This window comes from Stegodyphus dumicola, chromosome 8, assembly GCF_044657685.1.
Source record: "Stegodyphus dumicola isolate Sdum_Otavi_A_Nest chromosome 8, ASM4465768v1".
NCBI classification, from domain to species: domain Eukaryota; kingdom Metazoa; phylum Arthropoda; class Arachnida; order Araneae; family Eresidae; genus Stegodyphus; species Stegodyphus dumicola.
In genome coordinates, this window is record NC_140775.1 from 132173399 (window position 1) to 132188541 (window position 15143).

Sequence of the window (15143 nt, forward strand, 5' to 3'; positions counted from 1 at the left end):
ATACTAGTGAGTGCAGTCATGGCTTTACTTCTGGCCTTAGTCACATTATCTTTCCAGCTGAGTTCATTATTCATGACTACACCAAGATAAACAGCCTTTTTCACAATGGTTAAAAAGTTTTAAAGTCACATTTAAAGGGGTCCTTTAGAAACCGCTACTTTGGCTCTGAGAGAAGTCGTAGCTAATGCAGTATCGTCTGCGTAGCGTCCTAGGAAAGTGTTGTTGTCCATGTTATACTTTGGAAAATCAGCGACGTAAAATAAATATAGGATTGGTCCTAAAATTTACCTTTGGGCCACGCTAGCATTTATTCGTTGACATTCAGATTATCGCTTCCAATACTGACGTAAAATTTTCTGTCCTTAATAAAGGAATAGATTAAGAGTATGAGGTCTCTGTCCAAGTCAGTGGAAATGAGCTTAAAAATGAGCCCCTCATGCCAGACGTGGTCAAATGCCTTCATCTAGCATCATGAGTAAGGTAACACTTTGATTCTTGTGCAGGGCATCACCTGTGAACTCCATAAGTCGAACGAGTTGTTTTGTTGTTGAGAGGCCTTTTCTAAACCTGAATTGTTCTGGTGGGAGTCTAGACATGTAGGGTTCAAAACATTTGAGAAATGCACGCTCAAAAATTTTCCCAAATCCTGGGAGTAAGCTTATGGGAGGGTAACCATCTGGACGAGTAGCATCTTTTCCAAGTTTATTCAACAGAATAACTTTGGTAGTTCTCCACTTGTTAGGGAAATAATTGTGCATTAAACAGGCATTTAAAATACTTGCATATTTAGAGATATATTCAAAGGCAAGTACTTAATAGTGACATTTGTGATCAAATTATATCCGGAAGCTTTTCTATTTTTGAGCTGTTTAATGATTTCTTTAATTTCCTTGGGTGAAATTCCTTTATTAAAAGTGAAATTCGTGCAGTTGTGCGCCCGGGAGCCGCTGATCCAGTCTTTGATAAAATAGCGTACATCGTTAGCAAAAGTAAGATCACAGGGATCAGAATTTGGCATAAACTGATCAGCCAAATGCTTAGCCATAACAGAAGCCTTATCCTTGTTGGTAAGAGCTATGCAATTTCCACTATAGATGGGTTGTTGCACTGTGGTTTGCATCGTAATTTTCTGGCAAAAGTCCAAAAAGCATTATCCGCTCATTAAAATTAAGCATTTTTTCATTCCACGTGTCTACGCAGTGACTCTGAATATCCTTTTTGATTTCCTGATTTAACTAAGCTCCTTTTTTTAACGAGGGCCCCAAAAGATATGGTATCTTTTGCGAAGTCTGTTCCTATTTTTAATCTTATCATGGATTGAGCACGGTAATAAATCCGGATACTGATCAATGGGATCATTTCCTCTTCAACTATTATGAATAATTAGAAATCTTGTGTTGTCCTGTGATTCCACACATTTTCATAATAATTGGCCAGCTTATTAAATCTGCATCACAAGTCACTTGAAACTGACTAGGAATTTCCATCACTGATGATTGGCCTTTTTTATCCTAAAATTCAAATGTGTCCGTCTCTTAATTTATGAGCACCATCATATATTAGATGGGTAGATATTGATATGCAGTAATTTTCTTTTTTATGTTTTAGAGTTTTCCGGAAGGAGAAAAGAGGCAAATACTTTGATTTAAAAAAAAAAATGCAATATTTATTTATTTATTCAGGAATTAATCAAAAATATGATAAATAATTTGCTTTTTTTAGGGAGAGGTGTTTAGTTTGCAGTTTCTTAATGTAATGCTTTCTGAAAGATCTACATTTTTATTTCCTTTCACATAAAATATGAGTCTTTTCTATGATGCTTCAGTATGCTTAACTAGTATGTTTCATTATTTGTTAAAGATTCTAGTGTTTACCTAAGATATATTTTTTCATTTCCTGTTAGATAATTAGCTTCTTTGCTTAATTTAGAGCTTCTTTTCACCAAAATATCTGAGATGTTTTATTAATATAAAGAGCAGTTTGGTCAATCAAACTATGTTAATGAATTAATGAGAATTTTTATATTTGTAGCAATAATCAGATTTTGCTGCAAGAATACTTAGTAGATCCAAATTAAATTACAGTCAAAAGTCGTTAATCTGGACACCCATGATCCGGAATGATCTATGATCCACACCTCAAAGCTACAAACTTTCTGCGCATGCGTCAACGCATAATGCATTCACACATGCGCATAATGCGCGTTTTAATGTATAACGGACAGTATAAGCTAAGCTAAAATTATCTAATTATCTATTTCAGTTAATGTTGCAGATGGCGTTGTTCCTTAATCTTCGAATTGGATCCGGCTTATTAATTTTTCCAGACTGTTAGAGCAATTTTATAAAAGTAAGCTTAAACTTTCGATTATATCAAATAGAATTTCCGATTCTGGAGCTGCTAAAGGATCTATCTACAAAGCGAAAGCATGTTTTGATGTCCCTCAAACAAAAAGTGGAATTGCTGCAATGGATAAAGGCATATCCTTTGTTTCTCTAACCATTCTGAAATCTGTTTATCAATTTCGTGCTGCTCTGTGGGGGGGGGGCATCGCAGCGCGCAATTAACTGGAAGTTGATCTGTCAGCAATATCCTTATCTTCAGGCCAGATGTTTTTATTTCATTCGGTTTATAATTCCTTACTAAATGTAGTCTTTCATCTCAATGTACTCCGTCTTTGATATGATTTAAATCGAATTCCTCGTCATTATAAATATCACAAATACACATCAAATAGTTTTCTGATTGCAATTTTCTAATTTTTACTATGCGTAATGTATGCTTTACGCATGTGCGCGTTGAAAGAAATGTTTAATAAAGTAAACAAATAAATATTAGGCTTCTTTTTTGGTAAATTTTGATACCCTTTAGATCATAATTGCTCTTTATTTCATAAACTACGGTTTCATATTTTTTATTTTATAATTTCTGCATGCCATCTTACCAGATTTAAATTGATGATCTATAATCTGGAATCGCTGAAGTCCCGACGAGTCCGGATTAAAGACTTTTGACTGTATAAGCCAGTTATTAAAATACTGAGATTTATAATTCTTCAGACCAGAAAATTTTGCAACAGTTTTATATCTCAGGGCGTTTTCCTTATACTTTTTTGTATCCATATGTAGACTATACAAATTTAAAGTATGTGAAAACTATCATCTGAAAATGCTGCTATACATTAAACTATTTCTGTAATTGTTTGACCCCTGAAAATGAGCTACAAGTTTGAAATTATGTGTTGGTATTGAAACATAAATTTTCCATTTTTAAACATTTTTAAACAAACTTAAACAATTTTTCACATTGAGAGTTTTGAATTGTAATGTGATTTTTCTGTAATGCTCCAAAGAATAGATATTACACATTATTGCTATAAAAAGTTAAAATGCGTAATGCTGAGCAGAAACAAAGGCCAAAAGTTAAATTCCTACCCTCCCCCCCAAAAAAATGCGATTTGGTTGCATCATTTCTAGTAAAACAGCTTTTAGCAGTTTTAGGCTAATTTTGCCCCATCCTAGAGCGTTTTAATTCACATTTTATGCAAAATGATATATAGTGAGTAATTTTTAGTAATAATATAAGTGCTGTAATATTTCCATGCATAAGCCAAGAATTTTTGGAGCTTTTTCTAAAGCTAAATTATGGGGTTGGATTATAATTTGCAAAAAAACAAAATTTCCACTAATTTTGCAAAAAACATTGGTACTTTTCTTTTAGCTGGATGCAAGTAATAAATTGCCAAATATAGCACTTTTCTATTTCTTTAGTTTATAATTCCTAAGTTTCCAAAAGAAAAAAGTTAATTTTAAATGAAATGAGTCATTTGTTGTATGAAAAGAGTTGTTTCATTTTCAAAATTGATTGTATTGTTGGTTGGTTTCATCATCCCCAAAATGAAAAATCTGATGTTGGTGAAATATGCATTTAGCTAAGGAAAAGTACCAAAATGTTCACGAGAAATAATAGTAGAAAATCATTGGATTTTGAATAGTTCGTAAAATTCACTTTTACTCATTGGGATATGTGTATGTGTATCATCATCATCACTTTCAGTACTTTCTGTACTAGAATTAATATCCTCCAAGTACAAAATCATTCACACTGCCATCCATACAGTTGTTGATGAAGCACTTTTTAAAAGCTCGAACTACAAACAGAATTTCTATGCCCACCAGTGACCAAGTGGTAAAATCAATGAACACTGTTAATTAATTTCCAGGCAAACAGGCTGGCTGCATATGTATTTTTGTGGGGTTTTTTCCTACGTATAATGTGGATATGAGCCAGTTTCCCTTAGAAAGTTCTTTAGATACCTCTTGCTTGTTTTGTAAAATAAATTAAACTAGATGCAAGTTCCAACCAGGTGTCTTTTATTCATTGACGTGTTACTGAATCTTTCTTTTTAAGTATTTTCACTTTTTGCCACAGTTAAAACTATAGCATTGATATCTAGCATTTTGTTTAACAGCTATTTGATATTCCGCCTGTTTTGTTGCTTGCTTGGCAATATTTTTGCCCTCATGGCAACAAGTTTCAATATTGCAGGAAAATTGTTTTTCATTTTGCCTTATGTATGGGTTTTCAGTTTGCGGTAATTTTTTTAAGAAAGAACACACAACTTCTATACAGATAGGCTAATATTTGAAAATGCACAATAATTTTTTAGAAATAGTAAATGAGAAAACAGCAGCATAGTAGCATAAATGAAGAATAAAAGAGTATTTAATATGCTTTTACGTTTATACATGTATATGTTACCGTGAAAGACCGAAATTGGAGAATGTCAACATTCACAAATACATCGGTGAAAGATCGAATATTTCTTTACATTCTTGTACATTCGGACCCTCACCGGTGTATGTCGACAATCACAGATATGCTCTGGTGTAGGTCGAAAAGAGAGGAGTATATGTACACGCTGCCATTCCAAAAGGAAGTGTTCCACAAATAAATGCAGTTGTAAAAGCAAGGGCCTCTTGTGCATATCAAAGTGTCATAATAGTTTAAATTGTTGCAATAAATAAGATTTGAATCACATAATTTCGTAATTTTATAATTTCTATTATTTTCCTTTCTCATTTTGAATGTACTGTGTGTTTTAAGTTCTTATGTTCTTATTCTGAGTCTCAAGTGCGTTTTTTCGTGAATGAATTACGGAGAAGGAAATATAATATTCTTATATGTTCAACATTCACCATTAGTACATGGTGAATGTCGACATTGGTCGACATGGTGAATGTCGACATTCACTGGTGTCAGTCATAAATAAGAGTATTTGGAAAATATTTCGGACATACACCAAGTGACTATGTTGACATTCTCCAGATTTCGGTGTTTCACCGTAACATATACATGTCTAAGATTAAAATATGAAAGCAAACTACTAACTTTAATTTTGCAAAAGCTCCTTTATTCTTCATTTTAATTTTATACTTCCCCTTTCTATCCTTAAAATTGTAAGATATGAATTGTCATAACATATGAATCTAAACTGTGGCACTTCAAAATTAATCCACATAGTAAGATCTTATATAATGCTGCAATGCAGATACCTCTTATCCAATCACTGAACAAGATTGCTATTGAAATCAAAACCTTTTTTATGTGTTCCTCACTTCTTCTGTATCTGTTGTATGCTTTCCTGCTTGCCTGCATGAAAGTAACACTTTGCTGTTCGCTTCTGTCTATGGTCCACGGTATGTCTCTATATGTAAGCTTCCAAAAATTGTGAGATGCATATTGTGTCCACGATGATGTGTGAATAAGGTTATGCATCTAAAGAATTGTGTTAACCAGTACTAAAATTATTTTGAATCTATGGCTATGTTTGTCTGCAAGTGTTATCATTCTATGCATAATAAATCTGTCCAGTCTATTACACACATTTATACACTGAGGAGCCATAACAATATGACCACCTACTCAATAACGAGTTGTGTAACCTTTGGCCTGTAAAAGGAATGAAATTTGTGTAACCATTGACCTGTAAAATGAATGAAATTGCAAAAAGATATAAAAAAGATTATAGTATTTAGCAATATATAAAAAAGTTTATGTGTATTTTAAAATGATGCATAGTTGATCTAATTTAATGACATAATGTTTGGTTACTTGCCATAATTCTGAAAAGCAAATTTATAATTAATAAAATATTTTATATATATGTACCAAAAACAACATTTTATGTTTGTAAATTGCTTTTACATTTTAGGCTGAGTTAACAAGAGCATTGCAGTTGTTAGATGTTGATATTCTTGTAAAATCTGTTGCTTCCTTATTGCTTGAACGTCGTATTTTGTTATTTTCTTCTTCTACCAGGTATGTTTATAGTTTTGTACTTAACACCATTTGTAGAACAGAAGTATAAAGTCCATGTCTCTTAGTTTTTAAATCTTTTGCATTTTATGTTGTAATAATATGATTTCTAAATTATTATATGTTTTTCATAGTAACCTTTATCAGTGCTGTAAAGCAGTGTCTTCTTTGCTGTATCCATTTGAATGGCCGCATATGATTGTTCCTGTTCTTCCTAATTGTTTAACAGTTCAGTGTTGCTCAGATTCACCTTATATTCTTGGAATTTTAACAAACAGTTGTAGTACGGTTTTGGAATTGCTTTCAGAACATGAAGTAAGTTCTCATTCTTATGTATTAGTAGCTTCAGATTTCAGAATTTAAAATTTGTAGTTCATGTTGGTATTTTAATAATCAGTACCCGCATTTAAAACGAGCATGTATCGAACCTTATAATTGCAGTGAAATCTGGATTTAATATCAATACAATCATTAAATTAGCAAAGCAACAACCTTGTGTTGGGTGTAGATTTTAGTCAAGAGTCTATCGATTTCAAAGGCAAATAGGTGCAGAATCATGAAATAACACTGTTTGCTTTATGGTAAAACTTTGATTTTAAGTTTAAGCAAAATCCAGTTTCAAATGATGATAGTGTTAGAAAAGCTGGATGTATTTCAAGAAAAGCTGGTATAAAAACACTTCATTTTTAAGGAGCAGAATGTTCTGTGTTCTGCCAGAAACTGTTCTTTTTGAAGAAAGCAGACTCATGTAATTTCTGTAAAAATATATTGTTTTTTTATGGAAATCAACACTAATGTATGGTAAAAATTTATGCAATTTTAAAATTCTGTTTTAGCTGTTATTTTGAAATTATCTTGTATTATAAATAAACTCAAATTATTTAACTGCAAAACTTATATATTAATACATTATGTAAGAAGTTTTACATCTATTTTATTCAGTTTCTATTTTTTCATGTAGCTGCTGATTATTGATGTTGATAAAGGATCCATATTAAAAGCTTGCAATGATGAAGATACCATTCTACCAAGAAAAGTACAGAAAGCTGTAATTACTGCTTTGAATCTTGCTAAAAATATGACAGGTTTGTTAAATTCATAATTTAAAATATTTGTCTATTATCGATCTTATGCTTATTCCATGTATAAATTAGCTATTTTATGCCACAGTTAAAAACCCCCCACTTACTCAAATTTCATTAGTAGCATTTGAATAATCAGCAGTTTTTCTCAATAACCTCTCCTCCCTTCAATACTAAAAGATAAGATAAACGCACTTTAACTGAGATGACTTCCTAATACAAATGAAAATAAAGCTATCTCAAATACAGTACAAAGTCCATAATCCGGACGTCCATTATCCGGAATGATCTATAATCCAGACCTCAAAGTCACAAACTTATGCATGCGCGCTTCTGATAGTAAAGAAAGTTACAGAGAAATTATTGAAAACGAGAAAATTTTGATTGACAAGTTAGTCGGTATTCTCGACACTGCAATTACAGGACTTTAAACAGTGGGACTTTGTAACTGAACAAGAAATTATGTCTGTTTATAGAATTAAAGAGAAAGTATTAGCACAAAAAACGAAGCAACTTAAACAACTTACATTGAAAGAAATGTTTAATAAAGTAAATAAATAAATATTAAGCTGAAAATACTTAATACCGTGTTTCAAAATCTTATCCTCAACACTGCTAATGGATGTTGCTTGTTTTATTATTTTAATAGTATTAGTATTTTTCAGACCTGTGTTTCTAATTCTGCTGGTCAAAAAAGATGTGTTTTTTGAAAACATCTTATAAATAAAAGTACTGGAGAAAAATTTTTAGATATATTAATGAATATGTGAATAAACACAAATAACCCTTGGATTTATGTTGAATGATAATGGTGTTGATATGTGCAGATGAAATGAGTAAAATCATTATTGGACCCAAAAAATGGGACTATATTATCAATAGTCAAAATCACCAAATACATTAAACATTGCGATTGCTACCTTATTGTTTTGCACTCATTGTAAAATGAATACCAAATTGGTTGTAAGATGTCGTTGTAGTAATTATCATTTTTTTAAATCCAGATAATTAAATTCAGATTATTTATTTTGTGGGGAATTAAGTAAGAATTAAACCTTGCTTTTATTATTGCTAACTAATTCAGGACATAGTGGAATAATTTGAATCCATTAAAAAGTGTAATGCTATCTCAAAAGGTTTTTTTTTTTTTTTTTTTTTTTTTTTTTTTTTTTTTTTTTTTTTAAGTTTAAGGCTAATGTTGGAATTTTTTTATTATGTATATATATCACTTTCGTATTTACGTATTTTTATCAATTATTGTTCATTGAACGGGAGTTGGTTTGTTCCCCTTGAAAAGTCAACTAATTTCCGATCAATGACAATGATTACATGTTTTAATTTTTCCTTTTACAATTGAAATATTATTCTTCGTGATGATTTAACTCCAGTCCCCGTTAAAACATTATTAACATTTTGCTTTCAAATTACTTCAAAACATCTTTCAAAATATAACTTACCAGTAAGAATGCACACTTTTAAAATAATTCTACTTTAATTAACTTAGGAGATAATATAATCAATTAATCAATACTGTTTAGGAAATAAATTATTATTAACTAACTTTGCAGCAATTGAGCAAGTAATAATAACTTGTATTCGCACTAAATGGATTTAAGATCATACAACATTATATATATATATATATATATATATATATATATATGTATATATAGCATGTTTTTTAAGTAAGGGCCATTTTGATGTATGCACTAATACATGTCTTGCAGTTGGTCCCAGCATTCCTTGGAAACAACTGTGCTCAGTTGCAGCTGTGTAGGTAACTTGTATGGTCTGTTCTGTGTCTTTCAAATGTTGAAGAGTATCGACTCCCCCGCTTCAGTTGCAGCGAAAATTCTTGAGAACAGACACAATCTCTTTCAAACAAATTTTTTGAAGTGTCTAGTCTAGGACTTGAAAACAGCTGTCACCTCTTGGTTATCGGAGCAGGTGGCAAGTTTCTATGAAGAGGGTATTAAAAATTTAGTTCTAAGGTATGATAAGTGTTAAAACAAACTATGAATCTGAAAATAAATTTAGTTTTTGAAAATTTTGTTTTGTTTGGTTTTTATTTTCAAACGGCCCTAACTTAAAAAACACCCCTTGTGTATTATGAATATAAAGAAAATTTTATTATGAAAAGTGAATGATGTTTGTGTTCTAATAGGAGACACTTTTTCTGTTTTAAGTAAAGTTATTATCTTCCTTTAAAGACTTATGATGATAATTAGTATGTTACTTTAAAATATAGATATTTGATCATTACATGTCAGTGCAATTTATGTACCATATTTTGGAAAACAGTTTTTTTATTATTATTATTATTATTTTATTTTTTGTATTTATTTATTTATTTATTATTTTTTATTATTATTGAAAATGAATCAAAGCTGTGTGACAATATTAAAAAGTGCATATTGAAGCACATTTCTCAGCTGAGAAAAATTATAAGAGACTATATCTCAGAGAAAAAAAGAAATTTTCTACTGAATTACAAATTCAGTTGAGAATTTCAATAAACCGTATCTCTTACCAGTGGAAAAGGAAAAATCTAATTGGTATTTCAACAGACTTAACATTAAAAAATTAGGTAGCAAGAATTTGATTTTTGGTATCATGTGAAATGCACATACAAATAAGATCAATCAAGCTAGAATATGATCTTTTATTCAAAAAAATTGTAAGCATATCTCAGTAAATTTACTACATTATAAAATTATGCAAACTTAATAGTGATTAACAAATTAGCAGCTACACATATGAAATAATGATTTTCTTTCCATTTTCATGATAAGTGAAATGACTTAGTATAAATATATTTTAAGGCTTTTTTAACATTTAGCATGGATAATAGGGTTGAAAGCAAAGCAAAAATTTTAGTATGGATTTCCTGAGTTAACAAACTTTGAAGACTTTGTTAGATTATTAGCTTTAAAGTAAGTTAGCAATAGTCTCAGACTATTGGTTTAAAGCTAATAATTTTTATGAAAGTTAAATGCATATTAATTCCTTGATGAATTGAAAAGTTATAAAGCAAAAACTTAAAATTTTTTAGTTGAGAATACGTTTAAAAGTAAAACTTATTGAAAAATAATGCCAAATATAAACCGTTTCCATTTTGTTTTATACAAGCTGATCATAGCCTGTCTGCCAAAGAAGTGTTATTCAAAATGGCTTTGCTCCTCTTGATTCAGATAAACATAGTGCAAATATAAATTCAAAAAGTCATCCTTATCCCTGCTGTGAAAAAAATTAAACCATGTTCATATCTACCTCTGTTTTATATTAAACTTAATATATTTCACAAACAATAATCAATCAACAAATGGACTGTATTCCTACACTTTTATTAAATTACACTTGTCAGCGATGTGAAATAATTGATACAAAATAAGCGAGCCATTCTACATGGCTGTCACAAACACAATTCTATCGATCAATTATCTTGTTGCCACACATAAAGTTCAAAACTAAAGGAAGAAAAGCAAAAGGAATTTACGCTGTTTGCAACAATAAAATGAAGCAAACGATACTCACATAAACATCCTGGCCCTCGTTGAAATCCTAGGGGATTTCAACAGTTGGAGCATTTTGAAACTTCTTAGACTGTAATAAAGATAAACATAAGAAAAATAATACAAAATATTATATGCAAAGCAGTTCATAGTTTTTTAGTCTGAATAGGAAGAGGACACAATTTCACGACTGGTCGTTTTATGACACCATGACCAGTTTTAATACTAGCAACTCTGACTCTTTGATCTGAGCCCGGATGAACAGCAATTATTTTCCCTAACCTCCATTTAAGAGGCAGAAGGTTGTCTTCCTTGATGAGGACTAAGTCATTGACTTCTAAATTGCTTTGACTTTTTTGCCATTTAGGTCTTTGTTGAAGCTGAGACAGGTATTCTCGACTCCATCTTTTCCAGAAGTGCTGAAAAATAAACTGTCTCACATGCCATCTGTCAATGTGATTGAAGGAACTATAATTTAGGTCTGGTTCATGTATGGCAGTTAAAGACGTTCCTATTAGGAAATGACCAGGTGTTAATGCAGTTAAATCATTTGGATCAGCCGATGTTGGACACAATGGCCTAGAGTTGAGACAAGCCTCAACCTGCGCTATCAAGGTCTGAAATTCCGGATAGGTCAGCACAGTATCACCAACAGTCCTTTTTAGATGTAATTTCATTGACTTTACTGCCGATTCCCATAGTCCACCAAAATGGGGAGATGATGGCGGGTTGAATATCCATTTTATTTCCTCTAAAGACAAAAATTTGTGAATTTCTTGATTTTGCTTACATTGCAAAAAACATTTTCTGATTTCTTTGTCTGCACCTTTAAAGTTAGTACCGCAGTCACTATAAATCTCAAATGGTTTCCCTCTTCTTGCAATAAATCGTTTCAATGCACTTAAAAATGCCTTTGTTGACAAATCTTCTACCACTTCAAGATGTACTGCCTTGATTACAAAACACACAAATAAGCATACGTAATATTTAAATGATTTTTGTCCACGTCCTGCACGATGTTTAATCATGAACGGTCCAGAAAAATCTATTCCAGTTCGATGAAATGGTCGTGATTGTGTTACTCTAGATTCCGGTAGATCAGCCATTATTTGACTTGCAGTTTTAGCTCTAAGTTAGCAACACGTGATACAAGATTTTACTACTTTTCGGATAGCAGATCTAGCAGCTATGATCCAAAATTGCTGTCTAATTAAAGGTAGAAGAAGTTCCGGTGCTGCATGCAGATATTTGACATGAAAGTGTCTAATTATGATTTCTGTCAGATTGTGTTTTGAAGGTAATAAGATTGGATGTTTTTCATTTTCTGATAGTTGCGCATTTTTCAGTCTTCCTCTTTCATGTAACACTTTGTTGTCATCTAAAATTGGACACAAGCTAAGGAGGTTGCTGTTTGTAGGTAAGTCCTTTCCCAACTCCAAACATTGAATTTCTTTAAAAAAGTGAAATCCCTGTATTATTCGGACAATACAGAAAGTTGCAGCTCGAATTTCATTACTAGATAAAAAAGACGTATTTCTTTCTAGATATGCTACTTTAGAATTCAATATGAATCTTAATATCCAAGCAAATATGCGTTGTAACTTTGGAAATGAAGATATATTTGATATAATAGCAAGTTCCTGTACAGGTTCAGAAATTACAAATGAGACTGTTTTATGTGCATCTGGTAATGCCTCTTCATCTATAAGAATATTTTTAGATAAGGCAATCTCACTGCACTTTAACCAAGAAGGACCATTCCACCACAATTGATGAGATAATAGTTCTGCAGGAAATAATCCACGTGAAGCACAATCAGCTAGATTTTCCTTTCCATCAACATGACTCCAGTTCTCAGGTGGTAAGATGGATTGTATTTCAGAAACTCTATTGGATACGAATACTTGCCATTTTTTAGGATCTGACCTTAGCCATGACAACACGATTTGTGAATCACTCCAAGCTTGCACTAAATCAAAATTTATAACTAATGCAGCTTTTACAGACTGAATTAAGCGTGCCAATAACACTGCTGCACATAATTCCAGTCTTGGAATCGTAATAGATTTTAATGGTGCTACACGAGTTTTAGCTGTTACGAGTTTAAAATTAATGTCAGAGTTATTGCAAGTTTTGATATAAATAACTGCTGCATAACCTCTTTCAGACGCATCACAAAATCCGTGAAGTTCACATCGAAAATAATCAGGTAGCAGAATTTTCCTAGGTATATTTATAGAATTCAAAAGTTTAACTTCTCTACATAGATTTCTCCAATTTCGATCAATCTCTTCTGTTACAGGATCATCCCATGATAACTGTAATTTCCACAATTGCTGAAGGATCATTTTAGCGAGAATTACAAACGGAGCTATCCACCCCAATGGATCGAATAGTTTTGCTACGAATGACAAAATAATTTTTTTAGTCGGAACACTTTGATACTCTATTACACCGACATTACATTTGAATTCATCATTGTCCGGATGCCATTCCAATCCCAGAACTTTCAATGGTTTGTCTTCTATTACACGATGAATATTGTCACTGTCTGTGTTTGTTAAGCCAGAGGTTTTTAACAATGACGGTTCACTTGTCGACCATTTGTGAAGCTCAAAGCCACCACTTTTTAGCAGATGTTGCAATTCGTCTATCAATGCAATACCTTCCGAACTATCTTTTACACCAGTTAGCCTTTGGAAAGTTCAATCCTTCATCAATCGCTAACTGACTCAAAACTTTGGTTGCAAGATATGGAGCAGCTGCAGTTCCATATGTAACTGTTTTCAAACGACAAACTTGTATTTGCTTATACGTGCTATCTCTCCATAATATTCTCTGAAAATCTCTATCTTTTTCATGAACCTTTATCTGTCTGTACATCATTTTAATATCAGCGGTTATTGCAATGTTATGAAGTCTAAATCTTAGTAAAATACAAATTAAGTCATCTTGTATTTTTGGGCGTATCATTAGTGTATCATTTAAAGAAACACCTGTGGTTGTTTTAGCGCTTGCATCGAAAACAACTCTCAATTTTGTTGTTAAGCTAGAGTCCTTCAACACAAAGTGGTGTGGGATATAATAGTGTTTATTCTCTAATTCATAATCTGTGTCTGGCACTAATTCTACGTGTTCTAGTGAAAAGTACTCTTTCATAAACTGAATATACTGGTTGTAAATTTCTTTCATAGATAACAGCCTCTTCTCCAAGTATTGAAATCTTCTGTACGCCATTTCACGGGAGTCACCTAGAATATCTCTATTATGTTTGAATGGTAATGCAACTGAATAACGACCTGATGTGTCTCTAAAATGCGAGTTTTTAAAATGTTCTTCACAAAGTTTTTCTTCATTTGTTAAAGGTTGTACATTTGGAAACTTTTCTAACTCCCAGAAAGAATTTACTAACTCATCTGTGTTTGTATTCAAATGATTTACATATACTGGCTCAAAATTTGTAGATTCAAAATTTGTAGTACCCGAAATTATCCATCCCAACCTCGAATTTAGAGCAAATGGTAGATCAGGACCACGTTTGACAATTTCTCCCGTCATTAAATGCAGAAATACATTTACTCCAAATAAAATGTCAACTGGTTGTGACTTGTAAAATAATGGATCAGCTAATTGTAAATCACTGAAGTTATCGAAGATGATTGATGGCAAAGATACATAGGGAATGTTATCTGTCACCTTGTCCAGTACAAACGCTGATGTTGATACACGAATATCACTTTTAAAATGAGAAGTGAATACTAAATCGACTTCCCCATTACTTATAGTATTAAATTCTCCTAAACATGATACAGAAATGGAATTATCTTTCACTCGTAATCCTAATTTCTTCACACAATCCCTTGAAATAAATGATCTCTGAGATCCAGTGTCACATAAACATCTACACTTCACAAATTGTTGCTTAGAATTTTGAACTTTTATTAAAGCAGTACACAATAAAATGTGACTGGTTTGATTACCTTTTGCATTCGAATCATAATGAGAGGCACAAACTGTGGCTGAAACGTCCTTAGGACTTGTTAACTCATCTCTTTTGATGATAGATTGCGTAGGCGGAGATATACTGTTTAACTGAGTTTTATTCTTTGAATTATTTACAATGTGCAAAATACTGTGATGCTTCTTAAAGCAATGTTGACATGTATTTAAACTCTTGCATTTTTTGAGCAAGTGCATATTAGATAAACAATTAAAACAGTAACGATTAGAT

At 31.8% G+C, this 15143-nt stretch overlaps 1 protein-coding gene across 2 annotated transcripts in view; it reads left to right on the forward strand.

The window, feature by feature from the left end:
* The window catches only part of LOC118204290 (DENN domain-containing protein 2A-like), an 81691-nt gene that overhangs the window by 47140 nt on the left and 19408 nt on the right, over positions 1-15143 (forward strand). The window contains exons 11-14 of one of the 2 annotated variants that reach the window (XM_035376642.2): positions 6215-6321; positions 6453-6633; positions 7280-7403; positions 9128-9447. In XM_035376642.2, the coding sequence (XP_035232533.1) occupies positions 6215-6321; positions 6453-6633; positions 7280-7403; positions 9128-9177 (462 nt within the window). In that variant the 3' untranslated portion in view covers positions 9178-9447. Of the gene's footprint in view, positions 1-6214; positions 6322-6452; positions 6634-7279; positions 7404-9127; positions 9448-15143 lie in introns of those variants that run through there. The other variant, XM_035376627.2, reaches the window with a different exon arrangement.